This window comes from Oryzias latipes, chromosome 20 (assembly GCF_002234675.1).
Source record: "Oryzias latipes chromosome 20, ASM223467v1".
NCBI lineage: Eukaryota > Metazoa > Chordata > Actinopteri > Beloniformes > Adrianichthyidae > Oryzias > Oryzias latipes.
In genome coordinates this window covers 23,236,375-23,259,422 of record NC_019878.2, presented here as the reverse complement: position 1 = coordinate 23,259,422, position 23,048 = coordinate 23,236,375, and the positions used below count along the sequence as shown (strand labels likewise).

At 42.3% G+C, this 23,048-nt stretch overlaps 1 protein-coding gene across 2 annotated transcripts in view; it reads left to right on the top strand.

The window, feature by feature from the left end:
* Positions 1-23,048, top strand: part of gpr158 (G protein-coupled receptor 158) — an 80,737-nt gene that overhangs the window by 40,971 nt on the left and 16,718 nt on the right. For both annotated transcript variants that reach the window (XM_023949969.1, XM_023949968.1), the window contains exons 4-8: positions 278-510; positions 3,031-3,099; positions 16,554-16,663; positions 19,947-20,185; positions 21,834-21,972. In XM_023949969.1, coding sequence (XP_023805737.1) covers positions 278-510; positions 3,031-3,099; positions 16,554-16,663; positions 19,947-20,185; positions 21,834-21,972 — 790 coding nt within the window. The remainder of the gene's footprint in view (positions 1-277; positions 511-3,030; positions 3,100-16,553; positions 16,664-19,946; positions 20,186-21,833; positions 21,973-23,048) is intronic.

Genomic DNA, 23,048 nt, shown 5'->3' with positions numbered 1-23,048 from the left:
ATTTCTCTGCTTGTTTGCAACTTCAGTCCGGCTGCAATTCAACCAAGTTTTCTCAAAAATAGCATTAAACCAGGTTCTCACGATTGGATATAAAGGGTTCACATTAACCATAAAAACAAACCAGCCAACATTGATTTGCTTCATCTCTTATTCTGTCCTCTTTTCTATATAGTAATGATCAGTTCTGTGGTTTGAAAAACGTAGAGAAAACTGATTTTTGAAAGATGTTTCTCACTGAGGCGGACGGCTCGGATGTGGTTTTTGTCTCCCCCATCAGAGTCGGGAAGGAAAGCAGACGCCGCCGCTGCAGGAGGAGGTGCCCGCGAGGACGAGGGGTCCTCCCGCCACTGCGTGCCGTGCCAGAAGGGCTGCGCCGAGTGTAAGGACGACACCCCCTGCGTGGCCCCGGAGGACGGAGTCCTGCGCCTGGCCGTGCTGTCCTTCCAGTGCCTCTGCATGCTGGTCGTCTTTGTCAGCATGGTTCTGGTTTACCACTTCCGCAGGAACAAAGTAGGTCTTCTCGACGACGAAAAAAGTTGACATACTTTGCTGAAAAGATTAAACTTCCTTTAAATAAGAGATAAAGGCCTTTGAGGTGTCCATTATCAAATAATGAATAAACTTCGTGAAAGCTCCACGACGGCACCTCGTTGTCCCACTTATGGTCTCTTATGGAAGAAATATTAAATCACTCATTAGTACTTTTTATCTTGGTATTTTTTCCTTTAAATAGTTTTTCAAAAGAAAAGGACTATTTGATACGTGGTGTGTCACGGTGACGGTTACAGATCCTGCAATGACCTCGCTGTGCAGCAGCGGAGGAAAGTGGCATTTATGCTGGATTCTGATTGGCTGCAGGTTAAAATGATACACCACAACTAAAAAAGAAGTACCGGTCACATAGCCTGAATGTTCTGTATCACTGCGCCGGCCAAACGCCAGCTAGTGCTGCAATTATTAACATCTTTTAAACAAATAAAAAAACATAGGTTGTTATACCTTATTCCACAGTTTATCGCAACAGCAGACAGTAAAAAAAAAAAAAACTGTAGTTTCCTCAAAGCTGCTTGGTTCATTTGATCATTTTGAAGACCGGGATGCAACAAAAGAGAAAATAGACAGAAACCTTTATTTCACCTGACGAAACATTAAGAACAATTTTTTATTTACAGTATTGGCCTGAAAATGCTAAGAACACTTGAAGGAGAGGGAAAAAACATCAAACATGTAAGGAAGAGGAAAATACGACACGAGAATTGACGCATTTATATTTCAGGCTTGGTTTTTTTGAAACAAACTTGCTTCATCATCAGGAGGTAAGAGGTGAACTTTGGTGAACTCTCTGTGAACTGATGCTTTATTTAAGCGATCACGGCGATCAGCGTATCGCATTCCTTTACCGCTGCAGTTGAGGCTGTTACCATGACAACGAGTCGCACCACGTGTCAAATAGTCTGCCCCTTTTGTTTAAAAAAATAAAAACAAAAAAAAACAGGAGTAAAGTACAAAAAATTGATTGAGTAAGTATTTATTTTGTAAAAGACCATGGTGTGTGTGGACGCGTCACGGCGTCCATGAATTTTTGATAATGCACACCTCGTCTGGCATTATCTTTTTACATAAGTTAAATGTTATGCTAGGTGATCCGAAACATCATTTTAGAGGGAAAGTTCACCTCTTCAATAATTCATAATAAACTCAATAATTCAAGCAAACGGCGTGGAGTCTCTCGTTTATCTTTAACACAGAAGTGCACCTCCGTATTGGTAAAAATCACCTCAGTGGCACCCCCCCCCCCCCCCCCCCATTAGATAAGATATACATTACTTTCATAGAAATAGGGACTTGTGCTTTTCTTTTGTGTGCATTTCTAAAGGCCGGAACGGCTGACGTCTGCTCCCTGAAAGCCCCTCAAGCAGCTGTCATTTTCAGGATGAGATGCTACTAATCAACTTGCACAAGAGGTGCACGCAAAGTGCCTGAAATCCATCTATAAATAAGAAAAATAAACCCTAAAGGGAGGAGCCTTCGCCGCTTTCTGTTCTGTTAAATATAAGAACCAGGAGAACAGAATGATGTTCTGCTTTTGGACCGGAGCTTCCTGCAGAGTGAACGCCTTGTTGTTTAGAAACTCTGATTATGACAAAGAAGAAGGGATTAAAAAATGGAACAAAGTAAAAGACTGCAAGTTACTTTTTTTTAAAATGTTAATGTTTTTTTGTAGTTTTCTCCTTAAAGACAACATTTAACTCAAATGTGAAAAAGATTTGTAACATCTCAAAGACGATAAAAGTTTAGTTTAGGTTGGAGCTGAGAAACTTTCACAATTAAAGCACTCACAGACTGTGAAAATAGCCCCAGAAATAAGTAAAATAATCCTTAAATTTGAAATTTTCTTCAAATAAGCAAAAGAAAATCTGCTAATGAAAAATAATCCTTTCAAAAATTTGTATTTTAAGACAAAATATCCAGTCACAAAGACATACTTTATTAAACTAAGAGTATTTTGATATTGAAAACGTTTTTTGATAAGATTATTTTTTGTAAGACCTAAAAAGAGACATATTTTCTTGAGACAAAGGGTAATTTGCTTATTTAAGATCCAGTTTTTGCAGAATAAATCCACAATTTGTGGGTTATAGAGGATTTTTTTCATGTATAAAATTCCAAAAGTCCCTTTTTTTAAATGTTGCACTGAATTTAGTGAGACCTGCTCTTCTCTCCTGCTTCTTTGTGGACATCCTGGAAGAGTCCTCTTTGGATTCTTGTTGGTCTCCTCTGCTTCAGGTTTCTCCACGTGTTAATGATGCCTCTCACTGGTGTTCTCCGGAGTCTTAAAGCAGCAGAAATGTCTTCATGTTCAATGTTTTTCGCAGCAGCAGTTTGTTGTTTTTATATGAGAGTGAGGCACCCATACAGTCAAATGGAGGCTCTGGCTTCTCAGAAAGTCGATGTGCTGCAGGCTTGCTTTGTGAGAGGTCCTGCATGTTTTCACCGTTTGTGAAGAGATGCATGTTTCTGTTTTGGCAGAGTATCAGAGCATCGGGTCTCGTCCTCCTGGAGGCCATTCTGTGTGGAGCTCTGCTTCTCTACTTCCCGGTAAGACACCTGCTCCTCTGTGCCGATCATTTCCATTTTCAATGAGCTGAAGATGTTCGGTTGAAGCCCGCAAGTCATTCTTTTGCTTTTTCAAACGCGTCCTAAAGGCTCATTTAACAGACGGAACACGTGTGGATTCATAAATCGCATCATTTAGTTCCTTAAGTTCTCAAAACTGTGGTTTAAAACCTGTGTGTATAACAGATTTGAACAGAGTTGAGTTGTAGTTGACTGACGGTGTCAGAGCCTGCCTCTCACATATGAAGCCCCTCATGACTTCTTCATCACTGTAAACTTCTCCTCGTCCTCTGCAGTCAGTCTAAACTCTGCAGCTGTTTCAGTTAAAGATTTTTGCCAAACAGCTCCAACTTGATCTTTTGGTCACTACATTAATTCAGAATGTAGAAAACTGAAATGAAACATAGTTCTGTATGTTTCAGCAGCAGATGAAGCTTCATTCTGGAATTTTAACTTTTTTATTTTTTTATGTACTTGCTAAGAATATGAAAATCTGTGTTTTCATCATTTTATGTGTTTGGACACAAAGTATTCAGGACAAAATGTCGGACTCCGAGGTTAAATAAGTTGGTTTTTTAATTGTTCCACGGGTATCTACAGGTATTCCATATTTATATTTTTAAATCAATCTCTGAAGGACTCTGTATTTAGACTGTCTATGGAGTTCCACAGGGTCAAGTTCTAAGCCCTTCATTCCTTTCTGTGACTGCCCCCTCCTACTTTAGAGCCACAGCATTTCATTTTATTGATATGCTGATGATGGTCTAATTTATGTGCCAATTTGTTCCATCAAGTTTCCGTGTTAGAAGGTGAAACTTTTTTAAACCATTTTGACCCCAAAAGATTGATTGATGCACACCGCTGTGATAGTCCAGAGGTCAGTGCCTTCAATATCTCCTTTTTGAACGTGTCAAATTCACAGACAGTATATGTTAAATGATAAAAATGTGGCTGGCACAAACTGAAAACAAACTGAATTCAAGGCTCCAGAAATTTTCACATTTTCCTAGTTTGGTTCACTGTAACGGGTTTGCTTTTGTTTTAATATGAAATAAAATAAAATAAGATTAAAGATGCTCCCTCATTACAAATCTCCTCTTTCCTGTCTGTGTAAGCCCTTTAACCCTAAATATAACCATTCGTATCATATTTGATCCTGGTCTCGTTAGCACGATATAACCTTCCCTTCAAAAAATCATTGTTTATTCCTTGCTCCGCGTTTTCCCCGCTGCAGTTCATCATCATTCCACTAGAGGCAGTAGAAGGGCTGCTTTCATGAAATCTCAAAAACAGAAAAAGTTTTTGTTAATTTTCAAAACTTTATGGTGAGAATAACTGATCTATTTATTCTTTTATTTTTTTCATATATTTGCTGTATTGACAAAAATTAGTTTTAGAAAATGTCTCTATATTCCAGTTCCAGCGTGTCAAAAATGCAGATCAAATGAGAGGCAGTGGGTGAATAAGGTTATTTTTCATTACTTTTGCATCTTAACATTGTTGTGAGCAACAATGTCTGTGTATTTCTGAAGGCCGGAACGGCTGACGTGTGCTTCCTGAAACCCCGTTTGAGTAATCCTATAACTCATTAAAAAATGGTATTGCTGATTTTTGGTGGATTTCATAAAAAGCTAAAAAAAAAATCCCACTGTAATTCCCCCCAAAAATGTAATTATCTGTCATTTCTTTGATGTAGTTGTGGTCTGAGAAGTAAACATGTTGGTTTACACATCAGTGTTTTGGATAACTCAGACGCATGAAGCTGAGTCCATATTAAATATTATTAACACTGGGGTCAGTTTGGTCAACTGGATTCTGTGCTTAAGATCAAGTTTTATATCTTGACCTTTGGGACAAAAATATCAATAATTGGTGTTTTCTTTGGTGCATCTGCAGCCTCTGAACCTCTTTCTCATTTTCTGCGTCTTCATTTCCACTTGTCCTGCTCTGAATCCACATGAATCTGCATGGTTTCGGTTCAGACCGACTGTGTCCCAATAAGAAGAGAACGTCTCAACCGCTGAACCTTTTCCTTTTAGTTAATACACATCTGCTGCATAAATCCGGGTCTGCCAAAGCGTCCATTTATACCTCCGGATTCAGACTTTGGTAGAGTTGGTTATCAAATGGGTCATAAATGGTCTGAATTCCTGACTCACTGTGGCTTCTCCAAGCCTTAAGTCAGTCATCGAGCAGAATACAGTGGAAATGTATAATCAGTGAACTTCTTGTTGATCAGTGATATTTTTTCCGCGCTGCCTGTGGTACCTCATTATTTTTGCAGATGATTAGACTCTGCACCCACACAACCATCAATTTACCTCCATCCAACATTATTCCTTCCTCTTTGCAGTCAGGGGGAATCAGATAATTACAATTCAGTTGCAATCATGCAGGACTTTATGCTTTGGCGCAGCAACACAAAGTAAACGTCGGTAAAGCAGCTGATTTAGAGCCGGCTAATCAATGCAATTTAGCGGGCCGAGCTCAGAGGAGGTAATAACGCTTGAAGTTTGGAAGATGAAAGCGAGCTGGAGAGACAGATTACCGCTCGGTGAATGAATGAAGAGCAGAGGATATTTCTGCCCCCAGCTGGTGTGGCGATGACAACGGATGCTAAAAATAGAAGTCTTGTAAAGAAAAAAAAGGTTGTGGGTTGTGTCAGTGCTGCAGAACAAAGATGGCATATCTCAGTTCAGGTTTTTTTTTACTGCTGTGATTGTTGCTGCAATTGATCCAGCTTTGAAAGTATAAATCCTGGCACAGCCGTGTTTAAAATAGCATCTCTTTGTGTAGATTGATCTCCACCCTGATAGATTTGAACGTCTCTGTTGCGAATCCGACCCAAACCGAGGCTGCGGGGGGGGCTTCACTCCCAATCTAAATATAGAAGCTGAAGTATTCCTCTGCTGCTTCTATTTTAAATAATTCCTCTGTTATTAAGCAGCAGGACATGCATCTCCTCCTGCTCCCCTGGCATTCTGCTTTGAGCGGTAATGCAATTCCTTCTCCCATTCTCTCCCCTGAGTGTGTCACGTGTAATAACTTCAGCTTTGAAACCAAAAGAAAGGAGGAGGAGGAGGAGGCAGAATAACGGCAGAGCCAAAGATGGCTGTTTTCAAAACCGGTTCTGCAATTACGGGAATAGAACAGATGAGCTCTGCAATTTGTCATTCAAGATGTCGGACATGGATGAGCCTGTCTGCCCTGCTTAGTCTGTTCAGGGATCCAGGTGACGCTCGGAATGAAGATTCACGAGGCTCCTCATCCTCTACCGCCAAGTCAGGCACAGATGATACGTCTCGTTTTTTTTAGATGACAATTCGACAGCAAACTCTCAAATCAGAAAGTTTGTTTTGTACTTTTGTTTTCTTATTTGGAGTTTATACCAGAACCAGCATCTGCAGGATGAGGCAGAATGTTCAAAGAATAATACTAAAAAAACTCTTGTGATGTGGAAAAACAGCAGTGGACTGAAATGTTATTTCATTTATCTGGAAAGGTATTCCTGCACTCTTCAGTCTCCAGGTGTTTCTCTCTGAGTCACACTGGTTGAAGGTTTGGATAAAGATAAATAAAGATGAAAAAAACAAAATACAATTTAGCTCTAAATGAATGGATGCCGACTAGGAATTCATAAACAGTTTATTATGAAATTGTTGTAAAAAGGAATCGTTTTACCTCTAGATAAAACCAACTGCTTTAACATTAAGAAAATTCACTTTTGTTCTTTTTTTCTTTTTAAATTGTTGGTCTGACTTGATTGTGTGGCGACTTTTGCTCGTTGGACCCAGATCTGTGTGAACGTGAAGACTCAAAAATGAGTTGGTGTTGATGAAGGTCACTGAAAACAGAAACGTTTGATTTGAAAGTGAACATTTCCTAAAGGAAAGTCTAACATTTAGTCTAATCGGATGAAAAGAAATCAGGTTTTTCTCAAATGCATGATGTTTAAAATGTAGCAGGAAGTCTGTAATTGGATATGAGCTCAGTATGAGACTTCTTCTCCATCAGTATCACCATCCCCTCCTCTGCTGCTAACACAATCATATGCAGTAATGTAAACATTAGACATGGGACACATCTGTGCTTTTCTGTTCTATAGAAATTAATAAAAACAATGAGTTCATTTGTTTTTATCTATTTAGGAAGTTTAAAATGTGAATATTTGTATCTAAATCATTTAAACTACCTTAATTGTACAATAAACAACAATATTAAAGTCTAAATTAAATTAATATTTAATATTTTAATATTTTTATTAATGCCCTTAAAGAAGTTGAGACAAATGGACTTAAATAAAGTAAAACTAATTTGTATCACATGAGTTAAAATATTTTAAGCCTTTATTTTTTTTCAATTTTAACTCACAGATGATACAAATTTGAACTTCGGTGTCTTCGAAAATTAAAGAATGTGCTGGAAACCCACGGTGTCGCATCCTAGCAGCTACGGTAATTAGAGAACTCCTGAAAACGCCGTCAAAGACCCACTTTGGTGTCGTTGATGTTTTTGACATGTATTCTTCTGATGATGGAGGACATAAAAAAAGACATTTAGGATTAAAATTCCATTCAGGTAATGTTAGCCTGGGGTGTGAGTGACGGTACGCTAGCGGGATAGGCTGCAAACAGATGGATGAGGGGAAGTGTGGGCAGGCTTACGCCCCACCAACGGTCTCACCCACAACTCGTGACTTTCTGAAGAACTCCCGCCGCTCTGCAGAAACTATCTTCTAAAAAACGACACAGGTTTTCTGACTTCGGTTAAAAACGGTATCATTATAATGAAAAGACCACTGGGAAGGCTTTAAAGTAGATCAAAAGACGATCGGAGTGGTTTTTATGGGGAAGACTTTGGGCTGAATGGACGTCCAGAGGACAGTCATCAATCCAACAAAAGGGTTTTGCTGATGAAGCTGGTTGCTCACAGAGAAAAATAGATTTCAACAGAAAATAGATTTTAAGAAAGAAACGGTGGTGTTTTTCACCAAACTCTGAGTTTAAAAAGAATATAAAATACCAAAAGGTCATTTTAAGAGCTGTTTTAAAATGGCTGGGTAGCTCGGTTGGTAAGGTGAGAGGCTAACATGCAGGAATCCAGGGTTCAATTCCTGGAGCGGGGTAAACAATGGTACTGGGTCAATTACCATATCAATGGCGAGCAATTAACATCACCCAGTGAGGGCCCTTAGGCAAGACCCTTAATGCTACTGCCTCCCCAGCTCACCGCTCCCCCAGGGGATGGGTCAAATGCAGAGAAGAATTTCCCCATTGTGGGATAAATAAAGTACCAATTATTATTATTATTATTATTATTAAGAGAAATCTAGAAGGAGTTCCTGTGGTTCCTTGAAGAAGACGGCCTTCATCCTTCATCCCATGCTTCCACTTTTATGACCTGGGTTTGAACCCTGTGCCGTGCGCCCGCTGAGCCTAACTCAGGCAGGTGGCGTGGGGCTTCACAGCACATCGGGGGGCTAATGAGACAAAGTCTGGCCAGATGACAAAGCCCCCTCACCTGACAGGCCGTGAGTCTCTGCTCTGCTCTCCCTTCCATCCCCTCTGCTCTGCACTTTCAATCTCACTTAACTAGATTTGGACAGAGCCTCTGTGCTTTTCACAGCACTCTCCTTCATTCTCAGCTTTCCTTCCGTCTCAAACGGTAACTAAGCTGAAGCTTCTGCAGCTCAGGGGAGGCCTGGACGAAGACGAAGTTCGAGGCGGGAGGAGAGAAAGATGGCTGACACGGCGTGTGGCACGCGGCCGGCTCCGTCTGATGCGTGTCGCCGTGTCGCGGCACGATGGGAAATCTCTCAGGATCTAAGTGGCGATGAGGAGGGAAGGGATTTGTAGGAGGCAGACGCCACGTGGCTCCAGTCTTGCCTGTGCCGAGGCCAAGCTGGATGTAATTTACACTCAGCCCTCAGGGAGCAGCAGAAGGAGAAGAAGCCATTACCCCCCCTCCAGAAAGTTGCCCTTCCCATGTGGCGGGAGTGTCAGCTTTCATTTAAAAACAGATCTATTGCTGTTACCACTCCCCCCTTTTTTTCTGCTCTTTCATTCTCTGGAATTCACACCCAAGGTGTTTGCAAAAAAAAAAAAAGAGGGCTGGAAATGAGTTTTTGACAATCCCAGAAAAAGCCGGCCATGGGCGGAGCAATGGTGACGACCGTTCATGTCAAAACATTTTGACAGAAGAAATCCAGGAGCTCCAGGATCCCAGACTGTCCTCAGACAGACGTGATAAATGGCTGAGAGTCATTTCTGCTCCTTTCAGCTGCATTTCTAAAAAAAACTGTGATCACAAAAAAACTACACTGAAGCTCCGCCTCTTCTGTCTTTACTTTCACTCGTATCCTTATTTTTTATAACTTTCTGATTTTTTTTATGTTTTATCCTTTAGAAAAAAAACTGCCTGATCTCTCCTTTACATCTGTATCATTATTATTAATTATTTTAATTGTCTATTTTTCTAACTTTTTTGAAATTACTTTCATTTTTTTATTTTTATTCCATTTTACTTTTATATTTGACTTCTAATATTATTAATGCTATTATTAACTTTTATTTATTTATTTTTACTTTAAAAACAATTTTATTTAATTTACTATTATTTTATTGTTAATATTTTTTTATCGTTTACTTTTTATTTTCCTTTTACATTTTATTTTATTTTTTTTCATTAATTACTATTATGATTATTTTAGTTTTATCCTATTTATTTATTGGAGGGAAAAAACTTTGTTATTTTTATTGGGTGCTGATTTTTTTTAGGCCCAAAGATCATAAAAATGTTTTAATTGAAGTTGGAAAAAAAAGATAATCTTAGAAGATTTTACTGATTTGTAAACAAAAAACAAATAAACAAAAAAGACATCGTTGTTTTACGTTACGTTTTGTCGCATTTTGCTACTAAGTAGAAAATAAACAAATCCAGTGATGAGTGAAGTGTAAGGAGGAGCATAATAAGTAAAATCTTCTGGTGGAAGTATCATGGTTTGGGCCAAATTTACTCAATCAGGAAAGCCCTTTGATTGAGTATTTTTACCCAGCGTGACCTTGACCGTACTTTTAGGGCAGGAATCTGGTCAATTACTGCATAAAAAAACATTAAAGCCCTTCAAAGCCTTCTTATGGGATCAAAGCTGGCTGCATGTTGGATGGGGGGGACAGGAAAGTGGAGCGCAGGTTGGTATCCATGTCCTCCTGAGGGTGATGTGCTCATTTCATGCCGATGAGGAGGAGGTCTGACATCTCAGCTGATCAATATCCCAGGGGAATCTGACCTTCACGGGACGACGAATCGATCCTGAAGCTTTTCCTGTCGTCCACATTTGCACTTTCATTGTCTACACATTTGAAGTTGATTACCGACCGCCGCCTCTACTCCTCAAGGGGGGGGGCTGCGTCTTTTAGAAAATACTTGACAAACATGTTTTTTTACTTTACAAAGATCTCAACAGTTTATTTGACTTGTTTGGGTTTCCGTTGCTTAAAACGGTTGACTTCAGGGAATTTCCCAGAACCTTTAGGGCCTGATTTTTCTTTCTCTCCAAAAAATAATCCAAATTCTCATCCATCAAAGCAGAAACAGGTTGTGTGAATCCGTTTTTGGGGACGGCAAACCGTCTGCACTGGATGCAAAACATAAGCTTAAGAATAAAAATAAGGAAACAACAATCTTTATAAGCTTAGTTTTGGCATTATCACTGAAAAAATATGAAACAAAATGAAAACGTATTTAATTTTTTGATTTAGTGCATCATGGCAGCTCATTTTAGATCTAGTCTTAAAATGTCTTTTTGGAGCCTCCATTTTTCCGCACTTTTGTGATCTTAAGATGACTTTTGTCTTCAGATCTGATGCTGTTGTTTGTTGTATTTTAGTTTAACGTTTCTCTAGTTGTGTTTTTGTGAATTCCTTTTTTTGACAGACCTTGCCTCCGTCTCTCTGCAAACTCAGCAACTCTGATGGCAACAAAACGCACTCTGCTGATTACAAGGAACACACTCGTCATTTAAAATGTTTTCACATCAATGAAACTTATGGTAAAAGTCTTTATTTGGGTGTTGTGGTCGGCTAATGTGAAGAGTTTTCAACTTTTGAACTCTGTGAGTTTGTTCTGCAGAGGTTTGATGGCTTTGCCGCACGTGTTTTTGACTTTTGCTCACTTAAGTAGGAATTTTATAGCTGATTTGTTTGATCTAAAAGCAGATCTCGATTTTCTAAACAGGCTTTTTTTCTTTCCTGGATCATCAGAGGTGGGGATCTTCGGGAAAGGATGATGGCTGACACCCAGAGATAACAGGAACAGCAAATATCCGTGCATTGGTTGCGACATATATTTGTTTTTTATTGAAAAGGGGGGGGGGGGGGGGGGGGGGTGTTCTTCTGGTTTGTAATTCCCACATGAGGAAATGTTGTTTGTTGCTGTCAGATGAAGCGGTTTGTATTAAGGCATCAACCCTGAGGATTAAGCTTCATCATCTCAGGAGCTTTTCCGTTCGCCTCAACCTTTAAAAAAAAAAAAAAAAAGCCCCGCCTCCTCCAAACCTTGACAGGTTTGAATCTCTGACGGCTCAGCTGGAGCTGATAATCTTTGCTATTGAACTCCATTAAAAAGCTACACAGAGCTCAAATCTCTTCACGTGCACTCTCACATGCACAGCCGTGAATAACACTTGATCCTTTGGCCTTCCCACAGCAGTGAATCCTGCACTTAGCATCGATTTTTAACCGAAGGTTTTAGAAGCAGAGGAGGGCAGGAGTTCTTCTTCAGTTCTACACGCCGGCGTTAAGAGGAGGAAGAAGGTCAGACGCTTCCCAGAAACCGCTCTGATGGAAAGTGCAGAGCAGGATTTTCCTGTGTGCTGAATTTCTGAGCGGCGGCCCGGGATGTCGGGGTCATGCTGGAGGGCGGCGACTACGCTTTTAGTGACGCTGTTAAAAAAAAAAAAAATGTAAACAAAGATCTCGAAGATCTAACATTTTTACACCTCATGACATGATTTTTTTTTTCCATTCACATCTGATGATGGATGTTTAGTATTATTCAGGCAGTTTATCATGCATCAGAATCTACAGACATGTTTGGGTTTGGAGGTAAATGCTAACATGAACTTGATGATGCAGAAAAGATTCATCCAGCCCAAACGTGGTAAACATGGAACACAGGGAAGAAAACTATACCTTTTGGGTATTCTTGTAATTATTTTGTTTGTAGGGATGGGAATAGAAGCCCCATGAAGCCTCATTGGGTTTCTTGTAACCACCCATTCAGGGCTTTGAAACCACACAGAACAGCGGCATCTGGTGGCGGACTGGAAGTTTATAAACATATGTTTCAACTCCGCTCCTTGTAACACTTCAATGTGGAAAATGATGACAAAACTCAAAACAAAACAATGTTGTTAATGATGATTAGATCAAATAAAAGCAACGTTAAATAACACATTTGATGTTTTCTGTGAGAGGGGCTTGACACTACAAAATACACATCACATGAAGAAAATAAACGCAAAAAAAAAAAAATCGTAGAAGACGGATCTTGAACTTGGGACCTCTGGGTGCCAACCCCGCAGACTGCTCCGCTGAGCCATCACTACTGATACTACTATGATCCACCATGATACATTAATTGAAGTATTTTTTATTTTACACACTGTTCATAATGTATTGTTTTCTTCGTAGAAATCGAGTTGAAACGATCCAGAGCCACAGTCCGTTTTTTACAAGGAACCATGTTGAAGTGCAATGAACTGACGCTGATTCCAATCTTGGGGAAACAATAGAACGTGTCTGGAAACGTTCGGGATTCATTTCGTATTTCTAGAGAATAGCGCGCCCAACTGTTCGAAACGCATGTGACATATGAACCGTGGTTCGACCAAACGAAGCATTTGACGCTTCACACGTCATCAACCACGTAATCTGCGCTAGTTGACACACGCCCCGAAACATTGTGCCGAAACACTCTGTTTCATGAAGGTGAACCGCGCGCCGAAACGTCTGTGTCAAACGGGGCATCCCTATTTGTTTGCCTTTAATATTTCTATTCCATTTTTTGTTGCCTATTTAAATAAACAGTTCGTTTTTTTATGCTTTTCACCCATCATATCATTGAGAACACTCTAATGTTTTTAGAATTTTCTCTTTATTTGTTTAAATGGACATTTGTTTTTTGTTTTTGTTGAACTTCCTTCTCAAAATGATCTTTTCTGCCTTTTAATTTCTTAATGTTTTCCACAAATTTTTCTCACCTGATGAGCCAAATTTGGCGATTTATTTTTTGGTGTTTTATTTATTGTAATGATCGATGGCTGACAGCTGCTACCTGCCCTTCAATCTCCCCATCTGCCCCTGCCACCCTGGTTAGAGCTGCATCTGACACACTTATTACTGATTTTCTTCTAAATTGCAGCTTTTCTGATTGTTTTATCTCCATAGCAACCATCGGTGTTGGGGTAACGGTTTACAAAGTAGCAAATTACTGTATTTTAAATACTTTTTTTAGTAACAAAGTAACGTGACGGATTACAGTTCAAATTTCAGTAATTAGTTACATTTAGTGGACTACCAAAACCCTAATTACTTTGTCACTTAGGTTTTGTAGGCTCTGACGTTTTTTCTCGGGTTTAAATGAAACGAAACTTTAGAAAATTTGGAATAAATAGCGCACTCATGCTAATCCAGATAAAGATGAAGATTATTGCTGCAGTCACATCGCTTCTAATCAAAGTCTGATGGCTCAAAGATGAGACGAAGAGAGACGCTGTGAGGAGCAGCAGAGCAGAGAACCGCACCACATAGAGCCGCTCCATGACGAGAACGACACGAGCCGGAGCTGTTGTTTCTAAATTCTTTCACTCTTTCATTAGTTTTTGCTCAGCATAACAAAGGTGATGTGAAAAGCAGGTTTTTTCCTCGTCAGAATCAGTTGATTCACAGTGATCACGTAAACGGGTGAGGATTCACGTTACGTCAAAAGTGTGTGTTTTTTAGCTGCCGGCTGCGACAGCTCTAGTGTTGAAGAGTTGATCCAGACGGCAGCCTCTTCCTGAGGTCAAAGGTCAGTGAAACTTCAGTTGTGGATAGAGATTTGATCCGGGTGGTGCCTGTGAAAAATTCATGAAAATCGCTTAGTTTTGTTGGAAAATTAAGAATTTTTGTCATTTTGGCTTCATTCATGTCTGTATTCTGACGGTTTCTCTCGCTCTGATGTCATCTCCTATTTTGGTGGTGGTGGTGGTGGTGGTGGTGGGGGGGGGTCATTCTCGATGGCAAAAATTCTAAAACCGTGCGTGAACATTTGTAAGTAAAGTTTTGGCCGGAAGCCGCAGTAAGAAAGAAGAATTGTGGAAACGCTCTGGTCCTTCAGTCCAGGACTCCTGCAGGACAGAACGCGTTGATGGAGCTTCTCGTTGTTGTGATCGGTTAAAACAAAAAGGAGGTGAGATCACACCGTCAGAACCAAACCCCGGACTGCTGAATGGGCTGAGAACCTTGCAGAATGGTTTGGAGGCGGGCCTCAGGGGAGCACGGCCGCTGACGCATCCGTCTTGGCTGCAGACAACAGCGAGCTGACATGAACACGTGTTTCCCATCCTGCTTCCAAGTGTCCGTTTATCCACAGAGTCATGAGCTGTCTGCCCCCTGAGAGCGCTTTTACGCCTCTTCCCGCGCCCCCCTCCGTCCCCGCGGACCCAAACATGCGTCAGCAAGTTGCTTAGTGCCGCATGTCTGTCTGATAGCTTTTTCTCTGCTTTTCTTGGCCTAAACAAACAAACAAAAAACACCTATTAGCTTGTTTCTAACACCTCACCAGTACTTTTGGATGAAGAAACCACATGACTAGAAGACGATTGAGTCCCAAACGCCTGGATCCAGACTGACACTCACCATTCAGCGTTTTCTGTGTTCCCTCCCATCTTCAGCAGATGAAGATCCGGGCCGGTTCCGCCCCTTTGACAACTACGCTGCGCTCACATGCCTGCGTCTTCGCTGCAGCCTGAGGGAACGTATTCATGCCCCAGCTAATCCGATTAACACTAACGGTCCCACAGGGGAAATCCCTGCACATCTGCAGCGGACAGATAATTATGCCGCCTTAGATGTTTGTTTGTGTCTTTGTTTTCCCTCTTCCACGATTGTTCTGGATCTCTTCATGTCTTTTTGAGATCATGTCTGGTTCTTGGCAGAACAGCAGCTTCCTGGGGTGGTTTGTCCTCCTCCAGGTCTAGCTGACAAACAACCCTCTGATGTAGCCAAGTGAAACATCACGGGTGTCCAAAAGCCGCCCAAAAGACGTCTTCAGAAGACCAAGATAGCTCAGAGACCATCCTGAACAATTATAAACCTCTGTTTCCGTTTTTGTTTATGTTTTTAATCAGATAAACTTGTTTCTTGTTCAGATTCAAACTTTGAAAGCCTCATTTCCACAAGTTTGGACCAAGAACACCTGAAAAGTCCTTCACCAGGAGAAACCAGTCTGAAAAATCTTTCATTTTTCACGTTTAGTAAAGGAAATCAATGATCTCAAATATGATCGGAAATAAATAAATAAAAACTCTCCAAACATCTGCTGCAGTTATTTCTTCATGGTTCTCAGTGTTGTTTATCCTCCCAGAGATGCTTCACTTCAGCAGCTTTCAAAGCTTTGCTTCTTGATCAGCACCCTCGACATTTTAGGGGGGGAGTGGCCCGCTCAGACCTCTCAGGCGTGTCACCTGATCAGAGGAGAAAAAGACTCATGCTTGTCAGCTTCCCAGCATGGATGAGAGGTTCCAAAAGCAGGAAAGCTTTTTCCAGCAGCTGCACGTCAACTGATGCACGGCGGCGGAGCAAACGCCATCATCTGATAAACATCATGTAAAAAAAAAAGTTACTCTGAGCTTTTGGATGCTGTTGGATGCTTTACAGATTTAGGATTTTCCTGGATTGTTCTGAAGGTGTCGCAGACGGCAGAAAGTTTGAGTCCAACCAAGACTTTGTAAATCTGGTAAAGTCTGAGCACTGTAGTGTGTTGAGGAGAAACCTTCATACTGGAACAGAAACATGGGAACAAACTAACATTTCTGTTTATCAGCAGCGGTTTAAAGATTACGCTATACAAAGCAGTGAAACGAGAGAAAAGTTGTCGGAACCGGCCTGAGTCCACGTAAAATGGCAAAGTGAGGCCTCAGCTGCAGCCGAGAGGGTTTTATCTAACTGTGAGTCTCTGCAAAGATGTTTTACTTTAGACACACTGCAGAGTTTAAGAATAAACATCTGTTTGAAAGAAAAAAACAGATTTTTGGTCTAATTTTGATCCACTTTTCATTTCCATTAAAGACCTACTCCAATGAAAATCCTGTTTTTGGTCTTTTTAACGTGTTCTTGCAGCATTTTTCTGATGATGGAGGACATTAAGCTGAAACCATCTCTGTCCTCCTGCAGGTGGGGATACTTTTTTTCCATCCTAGCGTTTTCCGCTGCATCCTCCTGCGTTGGGTCCGTCTGCTGGGCTTCGCCACCGTCTACGGGACGCTCACTCTCAAACTGTACAGGTACGGAGCTCGTAAACATCTGCATGCCTGTGAATCCCAGATTCACAACCTCGTTTATCGCAGGAGAGCTTTACAAAGTAATTAAGAAAAAGCCGACCCCATGTGACCTCAGTGAATCAATTGATAATTGGCAAAAGGAAAGGAGGGATGTGTGAAGGGAGCAGAGGAGTGATTCAGGCTGCATGGGGGGTAAATAAATAGAAATCAGTGACGGTTTAGGGTTAGCATCTCTGCGCCGTTTCCTTTCCTGGTGGAGGTGGTGGTGGGGGACACTGATGGAGAGGATGTGCCGTCACACGGATCAATTTTTGATGGGGGCCTCATTAGTGGGGAGCACAGTGGACATTACATCAATGTGCATGAAGGGCAAGGCCCAAGAATAGCAGCGGCTGGCCGTGTGTTTGAGTCCAGCTCCTGCTACACAACTTTAACGTTTGTACGACAACCGCTGCAAACCAGTGGTTTTTCGAAACCTCAGACTCCGACGTCGACGCGTAAAAATGGACAAAATTGTAGTCCCTCTTTAACAATCATCCATTGATCATGAACCTGCAGAGAAACTCAGCTTTCTCATCATTCAGTGACAAAACCGGCAACGGCTCGGCCAAACCTGTCCTCACGGAGGATACGGACTGTCTGCAGGTGAGACATGGTCAAACCTGTGCAGGCCACACAAGTGACCCACAGGAAATATCAAGGTGGTAGACCGCTGGGTGAACCCGTAGAGCAAAAGTGTTCACGCACATTTTACTACAGGTAGGGAGGTTGTAGTGGAAACATATATCAGCGTTACCTTTGTGTGTTGTTTAACAGAGCGTTTATTTAAACAACACGCAAAGGTAAGTATGGGAGAAGTAGGTGAGACACAGGCGTGCCGTTCAGATTTTTCATTTTTAAAACCCCTTAACCCTGCATAATCCACTGCATAAGGAACCCGTTAGTGCTGTTTACGCGATACGTGCGCTACTTGCTGCAGCCTCACTGTTAGGAATGAGGAAATCAGACAGAGTCTAGTTTATGTGGACATCCTGCAATTATCACGTGCACGCACCGTGCTTATAGGACTTGTGCACGGCCAGTATGGAGCACCTTACCAACGACTAGTGAGGCGCAAGAAGACCGTACAACTGTGTGTAACTGAAATTATCCTTACGAATACTTCACAATAAACTTACCACAAGCAATGGTACATTCCATTTTCATGATGACCCTTGAGGTGGCTGTACTGGCCTCCTTTCTGCGCCCCTCAACAGACCCGGACAACCCAAAAACCAACCGAACCCATCTGGGTCAACCTACGATGTGACTGTACCTTGAGGTCGTTCAAGTGCACGTAATTGGAGGATGTTTGCGGTGATGGGAGTTTCTCAAAGCTTTTTTGTGTTTTGTGACGTGACATTTTTTCTAAGGAATCAATGAAGCCCTACAGATGGAACAACCCGGTAAAACCAAACGTTCATTTTTAAAACAGAAAAAATGACGTAAGGATATTTTTTTTCCATCCGCACAAAGCCTGCGACATCACTCCACACTGTTGTTGTAATGGAAAAACATTCTTTACGTCTATGAGATGGTCAAACCAACTGCCTTCAGACAAATTTCACAGGGTTTCTTTTTCACTTACTACACGGTGCCACCAGATTTTATCCCCCAAAAAACCCTTCAAAAGTGTTTTTACACCTTCGACACTTCTTTTAGGTGAGTATGAGCAGCAGTCACATTTAGAAACCAATTTACAAGGAGCAGCTTTGTACTTTGTTTTTAGGACAAGTGGGATTTGCTCTCTGAAAGGAAAAACCAGGATCACCAGTTCTTAAGCCCAGAGCTCCGAAAGCAATTAAGTACGGTGTGCATGAATCCAGTGCGAAGCCAGGGAGGGGATGGGTTCACAAACCAGTTCTATAAATATATTAAGCAGGATTGGTCAATTATCTTGTACAAGAGATAAATTTTGAGTCCCATTGTGTGGCAGCAATGTCAGAGAACGGTGGCCCTGGGGCTTTATTTTACAGATCTGCAACTGAGGAAAATAAAAATGGCAACTTTTAGTTGAAGTGGCAGGAATTTCCTGGAATCGCATCACTGTAGCGCTACACAGACAGCTCGTTCTCAAGACTTCTGAGGCGACACTGCACACACCAAAAACCCCGCCTAAGCCGCAGGGGTAGACAGAGCCCCCCCAACACCGGCATGGTATAGCAGATAAGGGAATCCGCCCACCGGGAAGTCCAGCCAGATAAGCCAAGCAGGACTGCCCCACGGCCCCCCAATGGCAAAGAGCAGGGAGGCACAGGAGTACGGAGAGTGCTGGCCCTAGGCCCGCCAGAAGGATAGTCCTCCGCCCCACCAGGGGGCCCAGCCTGTAACCCCATCCGCGGACTGCACCCCCAGCCCCAGACAAGCCGCCTACCACCACCCGGGGGTTCCCCTCCCCAACCCCAGGCACGAGCCAGGGCCCCCCAAGGGAGACCCGCCTCACGCTCTGGGCAGCCACCCTCCCACCCCGCAGGAGGTCGGGAGAGAGCAAGGTAGGGGCCGCCCACCTCCACCCGTGAGGAGGACACCCAGGAGAAGTGGAGGTCCCTGAAGAGTGTTGTAAACATGGCCCGACCAGGCTCTCCCACGGTAGGAATTTTGGAGGGGGGAAGAACTCGAGGACAAGGACCCACACCATAGGGACACGGACACCCCCCGGCTCAGATGTAATATGAGTCCCGGTTCGTGGTCCAGCCGAGAACTCGGGGGTCCCTCTCCCTTCTTGGGCATCGTGTTAAAACCATTTTTCCTGGCAGATTTCTTTTGTTCATTCAAATAAATATTTTTTCAATTGTTGACTTGTTTCTTGTGGGCCTGTTTTTCCAGTGTCTTGGTATTCAGTTTTATTTACTATAACGAATTCCACTGTGAGGATCAAATTTTAGACAGCTGTTTTCCCCTAAACATTCATGTCAATATTTTTTGCATCTTAAACTAACATTGTTGTGAGCAAACATTTGACCAAATCGACCAACGTATCTTCATTAAGACCGTCTATATTTTATTTAAAAAAATGGTTTGATTGTTTTTTCCGTTTAAAATATGCATCTTAATTCCCTTTAAAACTGAAATATCTGTCAATTCTCTGATGGGGTGGGATTGACAGGGTTAAAGGGATTGATGAAGAATTCAAATACTGGCATGTGACGAGTCCTTCAGTGAGATTAAGGTGCCGATCAAATTTAGAGTTTATGTAATCCTAAAGAGTCAGAATTAACAGATACTAACTGGGGTTCTCCTCCCTCAGAGTGCTGAAGGTGTTCCTGTCCCGCACGGCCCAGAGGATCCCCTACTTGACCAGCTGGCGGGTGTTGCGCCTGCTGGGCTTCATCTTGCTCATCGTCCTGTGGTTCCTGGTGGCTTGGACATCTGCCGTCTGTCAGAACCCAGACAGGAAGTTGGCTCTGATCGACGTGGGCAGAACGCCTGACGGGCTCCAGTTCAGCATGTGCCTCCTGGATCGCTGGGACTACATGATGGCTGTCGGTACGTGTCACAATCTTCCCCGGCATCCGCATAGATTTAAATACATCTCACTCTGCGCGTGTTTACTAGTGTGAAAAATATGGGGAATTTGATGGATTCGTGGCATAAAACCAAGAGGTAATTTGTTAGGCATCACAGCACAGGGAGTAGGAGAAAGATGAGGGAAGAGTGAGTGATGAGGTGAAGCGGGATGAGGGGGTTTGGGACTAGGTTTGCATCCGTGTACAGTTGACAGTGCTCACATGTTTGCCAGGAGAAGACATTAATCCTTTAAACTGCTGCGCTTTGTTTTTGTACGTTCATGGAAGGGGGGGGGGGGCATCCAGCAGCAGAAGAAGGCGGATGAGAAATCAAAAATTCTTAAAGGGGAGGTGGCAGCATCTGGAGGTGCTTTCTGCCTGCTAGCTGCAGCTTTACGAGACCCTTAAGGGTGGCCGTTTCAGCCTCAAGTGTCAAGTCTTCCTTTGGCCCTGTTGCACCTGACTTGAAAGGTTCCAACCTCCCAACGAACTGAAGGAAAACACGCAACCTATTTCTGTTTCCTTTACTTTACTTTCTGCTATTTTAGTGGTTTTTCACATTGAAACCTCAAAGAGAAAACAAACACACGGTGATTTTTTTCACATCAAAAAAAAGTTGTGCATCGCAGCTCACATGTCATGCCATTACGCCACCAACCAAAATGGGTATCATCCTGGAATATCTTGAAAAGTTCAAGGATTTGAAATTTAAAGTCATAGCTGGAAAAACCTGAAAGAGCTGAACATTTTTATAGTTCATATAGTTTTTATGGTTGTAAAATTGTGAAAGGGGTTAAGCGGCAAAAAACGGTGGAAGATACTATAATAAAGAAAGAGAAGCAAGAAAACAATGCATAAATCTCTCTGGCAGTCCTACAGGAAGGTGGCTAAGTTATAGGTCTTCTGGTTCACTCAAGGCTCCACTGCTAATTAAACCATTTGAGACAGTGGAGTCTACCTGATGACTGAGGAAAGCCACCTGTTCCACTCCCGGTTAAAGGAGTGCTGGCTGAATGATTGACGCAACAGCAAGACACTTGCACTCCCCTTAAGGTACGGCCGCTCCTCTTCACAACCTTCCACTGACCCAAATAATCCAAAAACCCACAGTACTGTACGGGTCAGCCCCCCACATGGGCTCTTGTGACAAAGGCTTTGGTCACAGATCCTCAAGAAAAGGTTGAACTTCTCCATATTCATAATTTTAGCAGAAGCTGATGGCAGGCGGTTCAGTTAAATCCTATCTCTGGTAACCTTTTCCAAACTCTGCCGCACACTCGTCATGTGAAGTCTGTAATTAACTTGATTGTTGTGACTTTACGATCCTGACAGAAATAGACGGGTGCAGGGATCAGACTCCTGCTGTATTTCTGAGAGGAGCGTGTGTTTCTGCTGCACACTTGCAGCCGGCCACACCAGGCTGTTTGTGTTTGATAAGCCGATACCTTGGAAACGGTACCCAGGGCTGTCATGGAGGAGCACAGGGATTTGTTTACTGCCATGAGAGTACAGCCACAGCTGCTGCAAATGAATTTGTTGAGCAGGGCATTTCTCTCCAGTCCTGATTACAGTATGTGTTGGTGGATGGGTGCACTTTGTGTTCATTGTCCCCTCTCTTCTTTTAACAGCTGAATTCCTCTTCCTGCTGTGGGCGGTGTACCTTTGTTACGCTGTGAGGACCGTGCCGTCGGCCTTCCATGAGCCTCGCTACATGGCCATCGCTGTTCACAATGAGCTCATCCTGTCAGCTATATTCCATGTCATCAGGTAACCCTCACGCTGGAGGTCCGGGTTACACGAAGGGCAAACTCCCCGATCACCACTGGCACAGATTTCCCTTCTTTTCCACAGTCCAGTGCAGGAGGGGGAGGCGCCCACAGCTTATGTTGGTTTATCATCTGCCGTTTAATGGAAAGAACCAGGGTCTGCTTTCATACATGTGGCATATTAAAGACTATGGTCTGTCTTTCATAGTAGCAGGTTTAAGGGTTGTCATCTGGACTTGGTTTTTAAAGTTGAGGATGTTTCACCTCTTATCCAAAAGGCTTTGTCAATTCTGAAATAGTTTGACCCTGACCACCATGATGGTCTCAGGTTTATTCTTCCATCCATCTACAGCAGTGTTCTGAAACCCAAACAAACCGAACCAAGTCCACCTGGGTCGTTAACAGCTGAAAGAGATGACCAGGTTGGGGACGGAGTCACTGTCTCCCCAACCCCCAGCTGAGGACAAAGGACACCTAACGACACCAAACCATGTAGACACTACTACTATCCAGTTTCAGGCCTGACTCTTCCCCCATGAGCACATATTAACCAGCTCTTTTACCAGCTATTTCAGAATTGGAAAAGCCTTTTGGATAAGAGGTGAAACGTCTGCAACTTAAAAAACCAAGTCCAGACGACAACCTTTAAACCAACTACGATGATGGAATCTTTCTGGATGAATGAGAGTCTTCATAGACATATGGTCTGTCTTGTATGAAGCAATGGGTTTTAAAGGTTAGGTTTTTGCATATGCCAAGCAGTTTTAAGCTAGTTTGCTCAAGATGAGGGGTGTTTAAGGCACAATTTTTGGAGAATCAGACTTCCTCACGGCAAGCACCGTTTCCACCTGTGAGTCCATCATGTGCTTAGTTTAACATTATTATGATTGGGTTATCAAAGCTGTCCCAACCTTTTTGTCCATTTGTTTGCAAAGCCAGAGTTTGATGCTAAATGTCCTGCCAAAACGACCAAAGAAGCTCAAAAACAGGCTTTTAATCAGCCCAAAATATAAGATGACAAATCTGTACTGAAGCTTTACAGTTTGAGTTCCGATCATGGACTTTCTTTAATACAGT